General features: G+C 37.2%; 3 protein-coding genes across 3 annotated transcripts in view; all 3 read right to left on the bottom strand.

The window, feature by feature from the left end:
- Nucleotides 1–20,534, bottom strand: part of LOC125848016 (ubiquitin-conjugating enzyme E2 2-like) — a 125,201-nt gene that overhangs the window by 68,077 nt on the left and 36,590 nt on the right. The window lies entirely within an intron of this gene.
- LOC125848021 (pectate lyase-like) overlaps nt 12,754–20,534 on the bottom strand; it is a 159,425-nt gene continuing 151,644 nt past the window's right edge. Inside the window, exons 2-4 of the mRNA XM_049527796.1 lie at nt 13,825–14,144; nt 13,155–13,731; nt 12,754–13,063 (exon numbers count right to left, since the gene is read on the bottom strand). Of these exons, the coding sequence (XP_049383753.1) occupies nt 12,754–13,063; nt 13,155–13,731; nt 13,825–14,131 (1,194 nt within the window). The 5' untranslated portion in view covers nt 14,132–14,144. The remainder of the gene's footprint in view (nt 13,064–13,154; nt 13,732–13,824; nt 14,145–20,534) is intronic.
- LOC125848004 (probable pectate lyase P59) lies at nt 16,931–19,026 on the bottom strand. The gene is made up of 4 exons (XM_049527778.1): nt 18,743–19,026; nt 18,105–18,508; nt 17,491–18,002; nt 16,931–17,288 (listed from the first exon to the last, which is right to left on the bottom strand). Exons 1-4 carry the CDS (start codon nt 18,943–18,945, stop codon nt 17,061–17,063), a joined length of 1,347 nt encoding a protein of 448 aa, XP_049383735.1. The 5' UTR covers nt 18,946–19,026; the 3' UTR covers nt 16,931–17,060.

The raw sequence follows: 20,534 nt of genomic DNA, 5'->3' as shown, positions 1-20,534 counted from the left end.
TAAACCCCCAAGTCCTGGACTGTTTTTAACAGAGGCATCACTATTAAGCTTGAAGGTGTTGGGGTTAGGTAGTTCCCGTTTGACTTGAATAGGAGTCTTATTGCCTTTAATTTTAGCCTTGCTGCATATAAGGCTGAATTCAATGGCCTGGGAGAGTGTTTGATGGGTGCTGACGGGATCCTTTCTGTCGTTGAAGGTATTACTATTCATAGCAAGCCAAATATTCCATAGGCAGAAAGGAATGAGAGTGTGCCAGTCCATCCACTCATTGAATTACCGTCATTTCGAGTTGTTCCATTCATCGACCCAGTTGTTCCCATTGAACCTGTGATTAGAGGTGGCTCCTTGGTGTGTGCTTTTTGGCTTTGATGGAGCTCTAGAAGTTCGACGAGTTAGGGCACTCGAAGAAGATGTGGCTCGTGTCTTTGCTTAGGTGATTGCAGAGTTGACACTTGAGGTCGATGTCAATGCCTCTTGCTTGGAGAGATTTGTTTGTGGGAAGCCTACGATGGTAAAAGAGCCAAAGAAAGGTCTTAACCTTATTTGGAGTATTGGATCTCCAAATCCGTTTGAACTTTTCGTTAGCCTTCAGGACCTTCTTGTCTGTGTTGTCCTTAATGTGGTTGTACGCAGACCTGGTCAAAAAGAGGCCATTACCGGTGAGTCCCCAGATCATCATATCGTTCATGTTGCTATCTTAGGGGAAGAGATGGCTCCTAATGATGCTCTTGGTGCTTTCTGGTAGCTCGAAGGATAATTTATCGAAACTCCAGTTCCCATTTTCCCAAGCTTCATTCCCTTTGATGTTCCCTTCTTCCTGGAGCATAGGGCCTTGGATAATGTTGCGCAGGGTGCCATGATATGGCAACCAACTATCATTCATAAAGCTTACTTTATCACCTTTATGCACTACCCATCTAGTTGCCTTGTCTATGTCAGCCTTTCCATTTTGGATGTTCTTCCAGGTTCTGGAGACAATTCTTGTGCTGGTGGCTGTATTGGGGGCTGTGTTGGGTCTGTTGTATTTACTTGTAAGGATTCTGCTCCAAAGATGTCCAGGATTTTTGAGGACCCTCCAAGCAAGGCTCGAAAAGATTGCTCTATTCTTGATTTCAATTTTTTGCAGTCCTAGGCCCCCCGGGATTTCTCATTAGTTATTGTGTCCCAATTGATGAGGCGGAGCTTTCTTTTCTCTGTTGTTGTTCCCCAGAAGAAATCTCTTTGGATTTTGTTCATAGTCTCAGTAGGGTTTGGGGGGATTCTTATGTATTGCATCACGTGTGCGGGCATACTACTAAGGGAGGCTTTTGCAAGGACAGTTCTGCCTGTCATGTTGAGGAATTTGGTTTTCCACACAGCTAGTTTCTTTCTTATATTGTCTATGATGAATTGGAAATCAGCATTCTTCGGCTTTTGGTGGAAGATTGGAAAGCCCAAGTGTCAAGACCCAATTTCTCAGGTCATGATGGCACCTACTATATGACCCACCAGTAGGCAAGCCGACCCATATCCCGAAACTCGAAGTAATGGGATGTTAGGGTAGAAAACCAACCAATCAACCTAAAAAAGTAATAAATATAACAAGAACATGCAATGAACGGGCGAAAGCGACTAGACATATATACACAAAATGAATTTCTCCCAAAACCTGGGAGTCACAAGTACAGAGCTGCTAACAAAAGTACAAGTCCTAAAACTGGACTACAGAAACAAGCTGTCTAAAAAGGCAAAAGACAAGCAAAAGTAAGTACAGAAGGAAACGGGCAAATCCAGGATGTTGTGTGCTCACCCTTGCCTCCGATCACGACCGCAGCTGGCTCGAATCAACGTCGGTAACTAGTACTCGGACCTGCATCACGAAAATAGATGCAGAGTGTAGTATGAGTACCAAAACAATAGGTACCCAGTAGGCATCAGGCCGACTGAGCAAAATAAGCAAAAGTGAACTGAAGTGCGAATAAAGGGTCACAATCAAGGGCAAAAGAGTAGTAAATGTGGGTATGTACACGAGCGTACAGGCAACAAAGACAAGGAATCTAACTAACTCCGTCGGGCTCCCATAAACTCGACGGGTACGCTCGTGGACAATAAAAGAAACCACCTACACGGACCCCCATAAACTCGGCAGATGCACTTGCAATTGAAGTAAAAGAATAGAGTTAGAAGGTCTATCACAATATTACCAATTTCCGGACTTTAACTGAACCATTCCCAATTATATTCCAAGATCTCATTACATCCCGGACTTTAATCGAAACATCTCCAACCTCCAAAACCTCAACCTACAGATGAGAGTAATCAAAGACTAAACTGAAGCTTCAGTAAGGAATTGGCAATGCACCACGTGCAAGCTGGACCACGGACTCGAACCGGGTACTATAGCTAATGAGTCAACCTATATGGGCTGGACCACAGACTCGAACCGGGTGCTGTAGCCAAAGGTTGGGCACGGGTGGGCTGGACCACGGACTCGAACCGGGTACTATAGCTAAGTCTGGACATAAGTAAGCTGGACCACGGACTCTAACCAGGTAGCTGTAGCCGATAGAAAAGCAGGGCATTATGGATACAAGGTCATAAGCAGCGGTTCCACCTAGCTAAGGCTCAGACTATCAGACTCAAGTCTGCTATATCAGTCTACAAGGAGCTGACCGTCCGAAACGACGTCGGAAAAAGTTCTACTGCCCAACGACATCTGAAACTTCGCAAGTCTATGGCAACACTAGTCTAAACCTAGACTAAGGCCAAACATACTTCAAATCAATATTATCATATACACCACAAGGTATGCATGGATGTTCAATAATATCAAGAGTCATGCTTTCATAATCCAACAATTTCCTGAAATAAGGTCTAAGGCAGGAATTATAGAAATTTAGCATGCTCGACACTCGAACCCCTCCATACTCAAGCAAATCAATAAACAATTGCCTAAACATGCTCAATCTCACGAGAGGAAAGCCATAGCCTACCTGAAAGCCGATCACGCGTGCTCCAACTCACGGTATCAGAGATTTTTGCCTCCGAACGGTCTCCAAATGCTTCCCCACTATCAAAAGGTTAATCACCTCGTCATTACGAATATGTTGACACTAAAATTATATTTTTCGGAGACGGACCCGAAATTGGGTCCAAAACGGGATTGTGGGACCAACAATTGGAATCCTGAAATCGAATTCGTGAAAATGTCCCAAATACCTTACTAAACTAATACCCCAAAATTTAGCACAAAAAGATGCCTAAAACATAGCAAATCACCCCCAACAATTAAAATCATTAATAAATCTTGACTTACGACTTGGCAGCCCCTTGATCACCAAATTCTGGAAAAACAAGACCCTTCCAACCCAAACAGATTATACCACGACTATCCTTGCGAAAAACTCTACAAGTTAGCCTCAAGAATGACTCAAAACGGTCCTAAGATGATCAAGATCTAACCTTTCAAAGTTCAACAAAAATTCATTCCAAAAATCACTCTAGCAGTAGCTAAATTCGATTCCTTACCTCAAACGAAGCCTCCCCTCGCGTTTCTGAGCCCTTCTCTAGATTCCCCATGAAATTCTCTAGAAATTAGTCTTTTGAATCACCTAATTTTAGCTTAAAATGAAAGAGATATATGTTTGCAGATGAGAAAAAAAAATGGACGAAAATTGTCCTTAAATTTGGAAATTTCCAAATTTCAACAAGTGGCGTCGCATGGCTCTGCCACGTCACCACCGCGTTAGAATTTAACAACTCTTCAAACTTAAATTTCGATGTTTCGGACTCGTTCGGAGTCGAAAAAACACAAACCATATATGGAATTTGATTGGAAATGATATTTCAAACTCAACGGTTTAGTCGGAATTTTCATTGGAGATCTCTTCGATGAAAAGTGGGTCCCACACCCAGTATCATTTTGAGCCAGATTCCACAATGGGCATCTAAAGCGTCGGGAAGTGAACAAAGGGTCGTTCTAGACCAAAATCAATATTCCGAAGCTAACCTAGCTGTCAAAATTTTCATCTGAGCACGTCTTCCAAGAAGGTTAACCAAAGTCAACTATAGGTCAAATTGCAAAGGCAAAAATGTCAAATGGCCCTAAACTCGTATTGATTGCCTCGATACTCTTGTTGACCATGCTACTATCCAAATTTGTCCATTTCGGAGCTGATGGAATCGTTAGAATTTTATTCTGAGGTCTTTTACCTGAATTTATGACCGAAGTCAACTTTTCAAGTTATAAAATCTCCAAAACAGGGAAACGGGCCTAAAACCCAAACGAACGACCATGCGACCGAACAGTCAGTGCCAGCAAGTCATAAATGACTTGAGGTCGCTACAGGAACGCTCTAAACGATGGAATGAATGCTTTAATTTAAAAATGACCTGGAGGGTCATTACACCAAGTGTCTCCCAAAAGTTTCAAAGGTCTCCATGCCAAGGATGTTGGAGCACATGATTTTAGTTTGGGAGGTGGAATTATTGGAGTGGATGATTCTGGATTTGGAGAAGTTGACCTTTTGGCCAGAGTTAGCACATAATTACTGGAGCACATTAGCTATGGTGGTACAATTTTTGTTGTCAGCACAGGCAAAAAGGCAAAGGTCATCAGCAAAGAATAAGTGGGAGATTTTTGGTCCTCCTGATGTGATCCTAATCGGTGTCCATTGGTTTTGTTGAACAGCCCTATCAATGTCTCTAGAGAGTCTCTCCATACACAAGATAAAGAGATATGGGGACATAGGGTCACCCTATCAAATATCTCTGGAGGGATTGAAAGAGTCTGTTTTTCTTCCATTAACAAGGATTGCAATAGAGCTGGTGCTAATGCAAGACATGATGAGTTTGGAAAGGTTGGGATGGAAATTGAAATAATAAAGGGTGTCTTTGATGTAGGACCACTCTAGTCTGTCAAAAGCCTTCTCCAGGTCAATCTTAAGGATAATTTTGGACTTTAATCCTTTTGTTTTCCCAAAGTGGGAGATGTATTCTTAGACAATAATGGCATTGTCAGAGGATCTTCTGTTTGAGAGGAAGCTAGCTTAGCTAGGCCCAATGATGGTTGGGAGGATGGGCTTGATCCTGTTAACAATGATTTTTGTTATAAGTTTGTAACTGGTATTGCAAAGGCCAATAGGTCTGAAACCTTTGAGGGTGAGTGGGTTTGGGCATTTGGAATGAGGCAAATGAGTGTGGTGTTATTGAGGGCAGACATTGAGGAGAGTTCAAAGACCTTCTTGCAAAAGGTGGTGGTTTTGTCGCCAACAATGCTCCAATATTTTTGGTAAAACATATGATGCAGTCCATCAGGTCCAAGGGCCTTAAGAGGGTGCAAGGAGTTAAGGGCTTTGGTGATCTCACTATCCCTGAGGGGAGTGTCTAGGAGGTTGGAAACTTCACTAGAGAGAGAGTTGTAAGGGGCCCTATCATTTTCAATGGCTTTAGGGGAAAAGTTATGGTCAGTAGTATAAAAAGTATTGAAGAAATTAAAAATGTGATCCATGAGGTGTTCATGGTCATCAATTAACTTTCCAGCTTCATCCTTCACAAATTTTATACAGTTTCTCCTTCTCCTGTGGATGGTTATGGCATGAAAAAAACTTGTATTCGCATCTCCTTCACTCAGCCAGTTGATTCTAGATTTGGTTTTCCAGAAATCTTTTTCAGCAGCAAGAAAGCTGTCATAATCTTTGAGGAGGCTGGACTCAAGATCCTGGAGGAAGGGACTAAGGTGGTAGCTAGGGGATCTTTGGATGCCATCAAGTCTAGCTAAGATTTTCTTCATATTTCTAAAGATGTTCCCAAAAACAGTATTGTTCCAAATGGTGGCCTCTTTTTGAAAGAGGGTGATGGCCCCAGCAAGGTTATCCTGGTTATTAAAGCATTGGTGGACAAGACTCTGAAATGAGGGATTCCCACACCACATGGGTTCCATTCTGAAGGGCCTGTCACCTTTTTTCCTTTTGTCATTATCAAGGGTGATAAGGAGAGGACAGTGGTCAGACTTGGTTCTAAGGAGGTGGGTTACTAGGGAATCGGGGAAGAGTTTTATCCAGGAGTCGTTAGCAACACACCTATCTAATCTTTTAAAGATGAGGCTACTCTTATTCCTGTATCTTTTGGTGGTCCAAATGTATTTATAGCCTTGGAACCCTAAGTCTATCATTTTGCATTGATTAAGGCAATTCCAGGAAAGACTAGCTCTGTTATTGTTAATGTTATTTCCTCCTAGTTTTTCATTGGCATAGAGGATTTCATTGAAATCTCCACCAATGAGCCACTCACCGTTGATGAATCTGGAGAGGTTACAGAGATCATTCCAGAGCAGGTTTCTAGTATTGAAATCAGTGCTAGCGTAGATAGCAGAAAAATACCTAGGAAGAGAGTTAGGGAGTACCTTGATGATGACGTGAATTCCTTGAGGGGGGGGGGTAATAGAGAGGTTGTTAAGCTTTAGAAGGTCCTATTTCCACATGATAACAATACCTCATGCAGTTCCATTTGCTACAGATTGAATCTGGGAGTCAAACTTGAGAGTCTCTGTTAAATTAATGTGCTCAGTCATTTTTGTCTCCAATAGCACAAGCATTGCAGGCTTATGGAGATTCACCATAGCCTCGCATTATCGTCTGAAGCTGGCGCTATTCACCCCCTAGCATTCCATATGATGAGGTTCATCATCGGTTCTTGTTGTAGTGTTTGCCCCTGCAAGCCTTTCCCCTTCTCCGTCTGGTATTTTCGATTGGGGTTTCCAATGGGGATTAATGCCACTGCTGCTAGGGTCGAGTATTTCTCGTTCCTCAGTTTCATTGAGCAGCCCTTAAGTTTCGGTGGGCATTGTACTATTAATGCCATGTTGGTATGTTCTTCGAACTCCTTCAGGAAGAGAGCTTCCAAGGTGCAAGTCACTATATTTTACTCTCCAAGATTTGTCAAAATTTCCTCCAACTCCTGGTTGTTTCTTCTTATCAATTCTAGGACTGAGGGTTCTTCTCTGCGTGTGTCCCCGTTTCTCCCCTCTCCTTGTGGTGTTTGGGAGTATAGTGTATTCAGAACCTCTTGTAGTATTCTGGGTAAGAAGGTGAGGTTCTGAGAGCTGGTCAAGTATGAGAGAGAAGGAAAGAGAGGTAGGTTTTGGAACATGTTGGCCATCAACACACTGAGTTCCTCCATTATCACTACGTTTATGTTCTCCCACATGTGAATATCCCTCAAAGTCTGCATCCATACCTGTGGCCCCAGCTCCGCTATCGCTTGATCCACTCCCTCCTTGATGATTTGGGCAAGGTATGCCGGATCTTGCAAGATCAGCGTTACTGGTTGTCCCGCAATTGTGACTTGAAAGGAGAGTTGCCTGTCCTGTAGTGCCATTTCCAACCATGATGTTGGGGTGTGACCCAGAGGCATTGGCGTTGTCGTGAAAATCAATGGTGCATTGTGAGGATCTTGGGGAGGTATCTGGTTGTTTGCCATTTTTGTGGGGACTAGCTTCTTGGAAACTTTCCTTGGCTTCTCTTAAGGGGGTGTCAATTTCCATAGTGGTGGTGTTAATGTGATGGATGGGTGATGCGACTTCGACGGTCTTGCCGCTGGTAGTAGTGTGGTGATTACTCTTGGAGTACGTAGTGGTGGTGTTTGAGTTCATCGAAGCATTGGGGAAGGGGATGGGGTGGTTAGTAGCTAAGTTCTGGGGCCCTCTTTTAACATTAGCATTTAATTCGTAGTAATTATCTTTTTCTTTTTTTTTGTTTATCTTCATTAAGCATTGTAAAAAGCTTAGGTGTGCCAGCCCCATTACCCTTAACAGCTGGAGAGGTAGTTGTGGGAGTAATTATCCCTGACCCACACTCATTATTACCGTTTTTCATATTCTTGCCTCCACCATCTCCGGGCGTCTGAGTTGGAGCGGTGGTGTTTAGAAACTTACCTGAGTAAGGGTCGTAAGCCCTTACCTGTCGTTGTTCCTGCCTTGGTTGGTTCTTTCGCGTGTCTATGGCGTCCCTCCTCGAGGTTGTATTCTTTCTTTTGGGAAAGGATATGACCTCCTAATTGTCTGTGTTTTCCACTTCTTTAGTCGGCGGCGGAATGAGGGGGTTCTTATCTCTTTTATCTGCCTCTGTGCATCTCTTTAGTGTATGGCCAATTCTTCCACAACCCGTGCACATGATTCCCTCCCCCTCGTAAATTACTTTTTGCTTGTGTCCCTCGATTATTACCTCGGTTTTGACCGGTACTTCAATTGGTACTTGGATGCAAATTTGTGCATATCGTCCTCTGAGCATAGCCGAAGTACATGTGTCAATCCTTAGTAGTACCCCTAGCTTTTGTCCAACTTTTTCAAGTATGTTTTTCTCATAGACTTCAGTTGGCAACTGCGGTAACCTATCCCATATGGCTGTATGTGTTAACGTTGACTGTTGAGGGACAAAGTTTGGCTCCCATCTTTTAACTGATAGAAAATTCCCAGCGACGAACCAGGGCCCTTCATGGAGGATTTTGTGCATACTTTGCACTTGACTGATTTTGACGATGTGATAATCCGACCCTAGATCAATCAGAGTTAGGGGCTCAGCGAGTTTCCATGTGTATGCTAGTTTGTTCTTTAGGTAGGCGTGTGTTAGCCTTTTTCCGAACACTTTGATGATTATGGACAGGCACCATGGTTGATAAAGTTTGCTCTTTTCCTCTTCAGTTAGAACAATTTCATTATTTTAGGAGCAATTTGCCGCTTCTGCGATTGCTTGGTACTTGGGCATACTGTATGTACGATTCAGGTCATTTTGCCTATCCGTCAGCACTTCTTTGAAGGTCTGCGGTCTGTGTTCATCTTCCATCAAGGAACTATCATTGTCAGGTGGTTCCGGTGGATCAGGGGGTCGTGGGGATCGTATGTCTGGGTGATTTGGGGCAGAATTGGCCATAGTGTTTTTGTTTGGTAAGTTATCAAAGGTCAATACATACTCTTTAACAAGACCTTTATAGAAATGTGAGTTAAAACAGTGTATCAACATGTCAGTTCAATGGTATAAAATTCTTATTTAATGGCGTTTTAGTCTTTTCAGATCTAATGAAACGTGTCCCATCCTAACCGCAGCACTGCAACTCTCTCCCTCATCAGAAGCTTCAAGCGATGGAAACTGCTTCGCCTCATTCTCTATATTGTGTTTTTTGGCTTTTATTTATGTCATTAATTTCTCTATATTTGATTTAAAATTTGTCTGTTGTATTTATCCTTCCTCTTTGTTTCAAGGTAAAGAGAGAAACAATATGTACAACAAAATTCACATTTTCAACAAGCGCACACGGACTTGATAACGTGAAGTCTAAAGACTGTGTTTACCGATTTGTATACATACAGTAAGTTCATTGTTACTTTCAGTAATTAATTAAGGACCAACATAAACATGATGTTATAAACCTTTCCCAAATTCATGTCATGGTACAAGTTTTTTCTTCCGATTTTTTATTGTCTGCATATAGACATTGAACTGTATGCATGTAATTTGGGTTGTTTCTGTTAGTGATATGTGCCTGTAAAATTAGTATTAAAAACTATTGTTGTTGAGTACAAATTGAACTCCGATTCAGTATTAACCAAGGATTCTTTTAAAAAAATACTATTATTAGGTAATAGAAAGTTAAGATGTACACTACTGGATAGGGATCATCAAAGTCCTAACAAGAATTTTCGAACAATGTTGCTCTGTATTGTTGCTCTTAAGTTTAAAAGTGCATGAATATGCTTTTGATATATATTATGTATAGAACTTTAATTGGCTAGAGATGTAACATATATAGTATAATGATTTTGCTTCTTGACGTACAATTGAAAATTTCTGCTGAAATGAAAAAACTCATGATTTAATGGCAGATACTCTAAACCATCTCAAAGCTATTTGAGATGATTGATTAGACTTGAATACCTATGACCAAAGACCAATACTTTGTGAATTGCATGAGGACATAATAAATTAGAGAGAATTATTTTTTGAGATGGTTACTTGATGATAATTTAACATCTTCCTCCAAATTAAATATAGGAGGAGCAGAAGTAAACGGTATTATCAGAAGAAAGTGAAAGATATGACATATTTCTTTTTTTATATATCTACAACTTCTTAAATTATTGCTTCATGATTTTCCGAATCTCTGTCATTGTATGTAGGATTGTGGAATACATGCAAGGTTTTAGTCTTTCACTTCATCCCACATGTACAAGCCTAAAGTTTCATGAATTCTAAAGTTCAAACATCAGGACGCAGACTTGAAGTTTTAACTCTACAATTCAAATTTCATGCCTGAAGTTTCAAACTTTCACAATATATACCAGTTCGTATTTTAATTTTTTTCTTTTATTATTATAGATATTTGAGTTCAATTCTGTGTTAAGAATGACTTCTAACATTGTGATTTACATTAAAGACGTAATAATAAACGCTATTAATCTTGATTACTAGCTAATCATGAATTGCGAGAATAATAATTGATTTGTGAATTATGATAGATTATGTTGTTGGCAGAAAGAAGTATACCATATTTAGATGGCTTGAAGATACTGTAGTGATGCTTAATGTGTATGTTAGTCTTCAAGCTGTTGAAATACATATAAGATGACATAATACTTTTAACTATGGAGCTCAAACTTTAAGACATGGAGTTTGAATTTCAAGATCTGAGCTTAAAATTTAAATCTGTCCAGGAAATGATAAAATTTCCTTTTTTGAGATAGGATTGTTACCGGTTCTACAGGAAATTATAAGATAAGCTCTAGCAATAACATAAATATAGAAGTTTGTTTTCCTCTAGATGGGTTTGGTTGGAATTCAAAATTGTTCATATGTCATTTGATAATAGCTGCCTGCACTCTTTTTCCCTCTTTAATTTCACATCAAAACAAAGTTTAATTGAAAATAGCACTTGCAACTTTTATAATATTTGGCCTCTAGTATATATAGACTATATAGTTGGCATAACACATTACACATGATGATATATATGGATTTACGCATAATATACAGACATATAGACTACTAATATACAATATTTATATGTCATTTTATGTACTTGTACATGTCATTGTATGTACAGTTAATACACATAAAATGATACATAGGACATGTAATGAATATACACCAAATATACATTCATTTCCATCTTCAAAACACCACCATAACTACCATTCATTTCATCACATATATAACAAAAAATGCAAAACTCATTTTCATACCCCCAAAAAAAGAGTTCTTGTCAAAGTTAGATCTATCATAAAATCTGTTTTACCAAAGCTATTTTCCCATGGAGATTTCATTGGCAAGGTATGAGCGGTAGAAGAAGTAACACATCGAACAAAGTTTGTTTTGACTATTTTTACAAGGCTTTTCATGGTTTAAGTTTAGGTTAATATATTTAACCCAATCAACACAACTTTTAAACCAACTGAATTTAAACATGTCAAGATGTGATGAATTAATAAATAATTTTTTTATTCTATATACCCGTCCATCAAAATAATGGCCCCTTTTTTTTTTGTATATTAATGTATATATACAAATTTTATACATAATTAGTGCACATTTTTTTAATATTTAGCTAGCGGCTATAGTTACTTTGACAGAAAGACCAAATATATCAAAAGCAAGGGTGAATTATTAGCTTGCCCAAATATCAGTAGGTTAGATGAATCATGTTTTTATAAGCTATTTTTTCGCGCAATAAATAAGGAAGAGAAAAGAAGATAATCCAAAATGAAGTCACACTGATTATGTGAAGGAACACCTTGTAAAAAGTCATTTTCGAGAAAAAAGAGAACAAAGTCCCACAAACAAAGTTAGGAAAAATCATGTTACAAAAAAAAAAAACTAGAACAAGTAGTGAGTTTGCATTGATGCATAAGATTTTATTATTCGATTTATACATGCTCCACGTGATTAAAAAAAAGTTACAGAAGGCAAATATTTATGGCGATTAGATTAAATTTGAGTGACCAAGCAGGTCAAATCAATAGACATGTCATGATTTAATTGGTCCAAAATTTCTTTGAATCAAAATTAATTGAATATATAGATATAAATATTCCCCTCTAACATGACAACCTCTCCTATTTTTTATGTTGTTTTTTTTTTTTTTGAAAAAATAAATGTGAAAGCTAATATAATTCGTTAAAAAAAATATAATAGTTTAAGTTCTTCGAAATTTCATTATACCCAATCTTCAAATTTGATTTGAACATTTGAATTCGGCATGCATCTTGACCTGTTTGATTACATTTTACATTCAAATGGATCATTTTTCGGGTTCAATCTATTGGATCAAGTTAATAAACTCAAAATAACTTAAACTCATTTAAACTTACTTATGATACTTTTAACTTAAAACTATAGTACATATTAGATTGCACGCAGTAATAGTTGGAAATTTATTAAATAAATAAATAAGAGATTGAAGCTAGCGATATATGATCCATGAAGAGAAATTAAAATAGTATAGATATTAATTAGAAGAAACAAAAACGTAACTTTATTATAAACTTAATTCTACCTAACAAATTAAAATACGTTGCAGATAATCCTCTTGACCACCTCAAACTCTTCCTCAAAATAAGTGACAAAAAGAAAACAGAGTTGATCTCTGTATGGGACATATCTTTTTTTAAAATTTTTTTTTTTTTTTTGGTAAAATTGGGGTAAGCTAGAGTTTATTTCGAAACAAAAACAAATAAAAATAAATAAATAAAATAAAATGAAACATATATTTTTGATATACGAAGATCTAGCACGGACGTCCTGCGGTGCAAGAAAGTGATCCTGCAAACTTTGTAAGAATTCCAACTTTGTATGATGGCTCTGCTGGTATTAAATTTAAATTCTTTAATTTGCTTAGTGCATCTTGATCACCAGATGTTCTAAAAAAGGCACCATTTTGCATATCGTCATCTATGGATAGCCAAGTCCAATTCTTCCATTCTGATTCTTCTGCTTTTTCCCTATGTGTCACTTCTTTAATCAAAAGACTCGCTTGTGCGATAAAACGGTTACCTTGACTAATAATTGTTGCTCCACTGTTTCCACCAATAGCGTACCTATTTAAAAAAAAGAAAAAAGAAATAGTTTTAGTTGATATGACTAGCTAGCCTTTTTGAATTTGTATGGTAAAATACAGTAAAACGTTACCTCATCCAATGGGTGTAATCATTGTTGACAATATGGAAGAATCCGAATCTGACCCTAGGCATCCTTTGATCTAATCTTTTACCGAAATGGTTATAGGCCAAGGTAATTTGCATTTTCTTGTCTTCGACGTGGTTATCATTAGCACCAAACAACATTGCTTTATCGTGATCGGTGAAATGACAGTTGGAGATGGTGATACCGGTTGATCCTTGGACGGCATCAATGAGTCCATCCGTGGCGCGTGACATGGATACGTGGTCAATCCAGACATCGGTTGCCGCGAAGAGACTGATGCCATCACCTTCATCCTCACTTCTTATGCCAACATGGTCTACTGAATCCCTGATCATACCCCCAGGAGTTATTCCAATGTTGTGAACGTGAAGATTAGTGATGATAATGTTGTTCACACTTTGCATCTTAAGTCCAGCTCCTTTTTCGATATGAATGTTGAATCCACGCCCATCGATTGTTTTGTGGCTTTGCATCAGTAGTTCCCTCTTTAGCTTAATATGCATATGTCTTTCGAATATGATCCACAAGGGCTCTTTTTGGATCACCGCGTGCCTAAGGGTACCTATTACAATCAAAATCAAAATCAAAATCAAAATAATGCATGTGAGTCCATGCATGTCACTCATATATGTTATACAAACTATTTAATATATACCAGGTGTAGGATTCTCAACGTCCTTGTCAGAGTTATCTGTGACAACGTAAACACGTCCACCTTTACCACCAATCGCCTTGCTGCCGAAGCCCATTGCACAATCAGCATATTTTTCGCGATGATCAGCCCAATGAGGGTCGCATCTCCAGCATTTGTCAATAAGATTAGTGGCCATACATGGTCCTTTGTATTTTTTGGCCAAGTGCCTTCTTGTGCTGTTGTCTGCTGCAACTGCTGCCCCTACAGTCAAACAAGTTACCAACAACACAACAAGAGCCACATTGGTTCTTGTTTTCGACATTTCCATTTTTATTTTTTTTGTTTTCTCCCTCTTTTTTTTTCTTTCTTTTTTTTTGGGGAAGTTATTAGAGTTTGGTCTTGGTAATGTTCGTAGGGCTGATGACTGATCTTCGTAGACCAAACTCAAGATGTTCCCTATAACATTATGATTTATTATTATTCACGATTCGTTTATATTAACAAAGGGTGCTTTAAATACTGATTTTTCTGACCATTTGGCTTCATAGCTTGAAATAAGGGAACGACAATTAAGGTGGATCATTTATCAAATTTGTGGATTAGTAGAGAGCTAGTGATGTGTCTTTAAGACAAGTGTTAGAAAGGAAACTACTAAAAATAGAAAACATATACGCCTAGTGAAATGAACAGAAACAAGAAAAAAGTGTTATGGTATTGACTATTGACTGATTCTAAAATCTAAATTATTGAGTTTTTATTCCAATAAACAAAATCAAGTCATGAGTTCAATTATCCTTCTAATTTCATTTACTTTTAAGTAATAATCACCACAATTACGACTTTTTAGTAATTCATTATTACGTCACACGTTAAGGGAGGAACATTTGATAGTCCAAGTGCCAAGTGTTGGATGGTTCGGTCTGTTATTTTAAAAAAATTATATACCATCAGAAATTGAATTTGATCTGGACCAGTTTTTGGTCCAGACTGATCCCGCACGGGTTAATTTGGCCAACCGGTGGCCCGGGACAAGTCCAACGTGGTAAGCCACATCATCGATCACCTTTTACCCGGGTACCCCGACTAACCCTATCCAATGGTAATACTTAATATTTTCAGCTTTTAACTTTTTCGTATCGAATATCTTCATATTTAAGCCTTTTGGGGTTGTTCGCGATAAGATATATGCGTCCACTAACAGTCAATGGATCAGGTCCCTTGATACAGTAAGAACAATAATGCAAGCACAAGCAGTAAGTAAAGCAACACAAGCACTTTACGTGGAAATCCCCTTGCTCAAGGGCGGTGAAAATCACAATATGTCCTCACAGGCTTTTCAACCTAAACTCTATTTCTTTCAAATAGAGCAACAATTCAAATTATAACTGCTTGCAACCTAGGAATTTACCTCTAAATCTCTTCCCCCTCAATGTAGCAACCCTACTACAAAGAGAGCAACTAAGCAATAACTCTATTGCCCACTAAGCTACCCAAACCTAGATAACTTAGACTTTACTAAGCAACCCTCGGTTGCCCACTAAACCACCTACTTCTAGATGAGTTAGAATTTTGACTAAGCAGCAACAATGCTGCCCACTAAACCAGCTAACTTTAGCTGACTTAGACTTCTGATTGAAACAAACAAAATAGCTCAGGAATAGATTTACAACATAAGCACGGAAGTAAAAACCCAAGACAACTAAGACACCAGCAGCTCTATCAGGTCCCTGTTGCTCTTGAGGAAAATACTTCTTGAAAGGAGGAGTTTTTGCTTTTGTTCTTGAGAATTTTCAAGATGCAAAAATTAAGGTTGTGTCTATTGAAATTTGAAGGTTGACCTTATTAAGAATAGACACAACCTGCAAGGCCATGCTATTGGCCGAGGTTTCTGCCAAGCTTGGAGACCGTGCACCAACCTCACCAAACTTGTGTAACTTTTTTCAGCTGTCAATTGTACGAATAGTGGTGTAAAGGATCAGGTCCCCTTACAAGGTCCCTATGTTTGTCAAATCATCAAAACTGCAAATAACGGTTCGGTACGGAAAATGGGATAGACAAAGTTGGATAAGTACTAGTATAAATTGTGGGATGAATGTTTTTGGGACTAATTGATATCCCTAATCAAATACATAATAAAATAATCCTATATTTTACTCCGAAATTATTATTCCTTATCCCTAATACCATTATTTTAATGAAATATAAGGCTCTTAAGCCTTTATAGTTTTTATCTAAATATTGTTCTTAATATAATTAAGTTTTACACGTTTATAACTTTATTTTAGAACAAGTAATTGTTGAGAATTAAAGACTCAAAGTTACTCATCTTTTAAAGGGTTAAATAAGTTTTTAAATGAAAAATAATCCACTTAAGAAGGATTTGCCGACTGCCGTAGCTACTTATCGTGATGACTCTGTTGAGAATGGTATGTCTAACTTGCCTAATTCAAACTCTTCTGGTTCTTTTTCATGCGATATTAATGGAAAAGGCAAAGTAAAGCAAATGTGTTCATCGAGGGAGATTCACATTATTGAAGTACACACATATATAAAGTTCCACCTCAGCACATTTATGCCATTCTTTTTTTATCAAATCTCAATCGTATGATCAAAATAAAGGACATTTGAGAGTAGGGATAGTAATAAAGGGACCACTGAAAATGGTTAGTTTGTTATAGTTTTAAGCAATAAATTGGGACACGTGTACAAAATTTCTTTTCTTTTCTGTTTTATTTATTTTAATAATTTCAGGTATGTATGGATTTGAAGTTGGGCTTGTCCACGTACAACTTCAACCATGTATATATGAAATTGTCATATTCATGCAGTCCAAACGTTTTGATTATTTATACCCAAAGTTAGGTTTGGCAGTCCACAAATTTAAAAATATGTATATCTGATGTTTGAAAGCTTAATATCCAATTTATTCACTTTGATACTCGACAAATCAATTCATTCATGATATGTGAAAGTTCAATAGAATTTATAATAATTTGGTTTTGATACTTGGATTTTATCATTTATAGAGCTAATAAAAATTCTTAAAACATTATTAATATGTAAAAATTGAAGGCATGATGTCACAAGCTAAGCTACCGAGTATAGAACAAACTGGTAGATTAAGTAAAAAAAGGGATTTCTTTTCCATAATCGAAACATTGTATACAAAACTAATAAAACTCAAAATTGTGAGGGTCTCGATTATGTATGATCCCATGGGGGTGAGTGTAAGAAATTTATTTTTTGTATAATGTTTTCTAACAAGCCTTTCCCACCTTGCAATTAAGTGCCCCTGCAAACCTTGTCATCCATGTGACTTGATCTGCTGGTGCAGCAGCAATGCCATCGTAAAGATTTTGATGTTTCTTTGACCAATCAGGATCACCAGCTTGAACAAAGTATGCTCCATTCATGTATAAATCTCCCTCTGATCTCCATGTCCACTGCATCCATACTGATTCTGGGGAGTACTCCCTCTTTGTAATCTGGTTTATGTACATTCAACAAAAATTACTAGGTGTTTCGATTATATATGGTGTTAGTTCAAATGGCTACCAAGAGATTCTCTATTCCTAGACCTGATTGAAATCTTTGATTTATAAATGTAGGATCATTTTACGCCGACTTATTAGTGGTATGGACCAAAAGTTTGAAAATGAACAAGCAAAAGAAAGGGGAAAAGTGTACCTGCTTCTTGAAGATATCAGGAGGAGCGATGAAACGATTACCCTGGCTAATGATGGTGGGATTTTTACTACCACCAATAGCATACATATTCCAATGAGTATAATCATTATTGACAACATGAATGTATCCCCATCTGCACCTAGGCATCCTCTGTATCAATCTCTTTCCAAAATGATTGAATGCTAGTGTAATTTGCATTTTTTGATCAATTGAAGAACTATCACTTGCACCAAACAACATAACTTCATTATGATCTGTGTAATGGCCATTAGAAATGGTGATACCAGTGGATCCCTCCACAGCATCAATGATCCCATCGTAACAATTCTCCATCGACATATGATCGATCCAAATATTAGACGAACCAAATATTGAAATACCATCTCCGTCACTCTTTGTTCGGAAACCAATGTGGTCCACTGCATCTCTAACCATGCCACCATTCCCTTCGACTATATCGTGAATGTGTAATCCGTGGATGATCACGTTTTTCGTGTACTGAATCATAATACCTGTTCAGACATATAAATATAAATAAGTGGAAAAGAAATGTGATTGATCCCTATCAGTTATGTTTTTAAATGAGATGGTCAGACAAGTCAATAGGTACGTACTAGCACCGCCAGTAATGTGAACAGTAGCACCACGACCATCGATAGTTTTGTCACCCTGCATGATAAGTTCCTGGTGAAGCTTGATCTTCATGTTTCTGTCAAAAATGATCCACAATGGTTCCTTTTGGATAACAGCATGACGGAGGGTTCCGGGTTTTGGAGTGGTATAATCATCTGATGAGTCTGAGACGACGTAATATTTGCCGTCCCTCCCGCCCGTGGTCTTGTACCCAAAGCCCATAGAACATTCTACTAGCTTCTTCCTGTTGTCGGCCCAATTTGGGTCACATCTCCAGCACTTATCAATTGGATTTGTGACCGTGCAAGGCCCTTCGTATTTTTTGGTTCCTAGCTCCCTTCTTGTTTCATTCTTGGATACTACTGCACTTAATTCCTTCACAGAACTGCATAAACAGAACAAATCATAGCAACATAACGAATTAACGATAAGAAAATTGACCTTGGGCTAACTCAACCACAAAAATCAGCTTTTGTAAATATATAATTATGTTTTTTGCTATTGTTTTCTAATCCATTAAACTCTTCAAATTAAAACACAGAGAAAACAGATTCATCACAAATTAACAAAGTGTTAGAAAAAAAACAAGCAAGAGAGAGAGGGAATTAAATTGACATACTCGCGAGTTTTCTGGTTAAATGCTAATGTGATATTGGCAGGTTCGCTCTCATACGTTTGGAGAGTGAACTTCATGGCTTCCTCGGCTCTCCTCCTCCACACTTCATCAAAATCTCCAATATGAGCATTGAAGGCAGGAATTATTGCACCAAATACAAAAAATATAACAAAGAGGGAATGCGTCATCTTAGGTTGATTGTTCATTATTTTATTTTATTTTGTTTATTGGTGGTTTGGGCAGGGTCGAACTACTGGTTCATTAAGGTTTAGACCCTCCAACCACAATTTTATTTTTTTTCAAATTTTAGTTAAGACTCTGTCTTAACAGAGAAAAGTTTGAAGTGTATCTTTGGATGCTGCTAAAATGTGGTTTATATAGTAGTATTTGTCTTAATGTTTGACGTAGAATTATCGCAAGATGCGCATAACCATTATTTAGTGAAGTGAACCATTAACAATAGTTTCCTTACTTAACTCTGGTCCAAAGATGTTATAACACAATGATTGTCGACCAAATACTTGGAAATTTGAATTAATTTTTTACTAATTAATGTATTACTAAGGGGTGTGATTGAATCTTTATTTTTCTTTTCACGTGTGACTGCTAAAAATGGGTCAAAAATTGAAGGTCAAAACTAACGAATGACTTAGATTTTTTTAACTATAGACTATGTCAGAAAATGATTGGCTGGTTTAAGGAAATAAAAAACTAAGGATATGGGTCTATTATCTTGAATTTATAAATATCAATTGAAAAATTGGTATAAAAATATAAAAAAAATCATAGGGACTCGCTGTTTTTTTTTAGAAAATATATATTAAAGAAATGTAGCAACTTGGAATCAATCCAATGTATTTTTACCATGACATTGAACAATTTACCACTAAATTACTTATGCTCTTTGATGAAATACTTCCGATGTTTTTCTTTATACTTTTTAATTGTAATTTTCTACTTCAATAATCGACGAATATCTTAATTTATAATAGATGTTTTGGCATAACAAGTGCAACAGTTCATAAATGATACATTGAAGGAAGGGTGTACAACATGTTGAAGGTTGGCCAAAGTTAATTTATTGTATAATAGACGTTTGGCCTAAGTTCATAAACACTCTCTCTGCGAAATATTGTTCCAACTAGATATAGGACCCCGTGCCAGCACGGGGCCCAATATATATATATATTTTTTAATTTTAATTTATGTCATATTATGGAATTTGAGAAGTTATTGAAATTTTTATATGATTTTAAAAATATTTTAAATTCATAACTATATATTTCAATGTACAAGATTTTGATAAAATAAAATCTTTAAAGTTAAATTATAATGTTTTTGAAATTTAAATTATTAAAACATATATAATGATTTTATAGAAAAAAATAATATCATATAAAATTAAATGAAAAGGATAATAAATTCAACTTTTACCATGATAAGGTTGAAAAATATTATTTAAGTGAAAGGAGGTGGGGCCCACTTATATATTTTATATAGTAAGTATTGGACATTTGTAATGATTTAATTGGGACAATGGTAGTAAATCCTAGACTCTTCTAATATATAATAAAACAATGGAAAAGTGACCATTTTTTTCACATTTTTTTCCTTTATCATAGTAGTCCTCCACTGAGGCATCCATGTGATGTGAGTTGTGACAAAAAAAAGTCATTATAATTTTAAACATAATACATAAACATGACCTTTAATTTGATTTCAACGGATAACTTTGTCCTCTAATTTTGAGTATGCACAAGTAGACACTTAAACTTGTATAAAATTGAACAAGTAG

The sequence above is a fragment of the Solanum stenotomum genome, chromosome 12, assembly GCF_019186545.1.
Source record: "Solanum stenotomum isolate F172 chromosome 12, ASM1918654v1, whole genome shotgun sequence".
NCBI classification, from domain to species: domain Eukaryota; kingdom Viridiplantae; phylum Streptophyta; class Magnoliopsida; order Solanales; family Solanaceae; genus Solanum; species Solanum stenotomum.
Note: the sequence above shows the minus strand (reverse complement) of the source record. Positions and strands in the feature narration are given on the sequence as shown.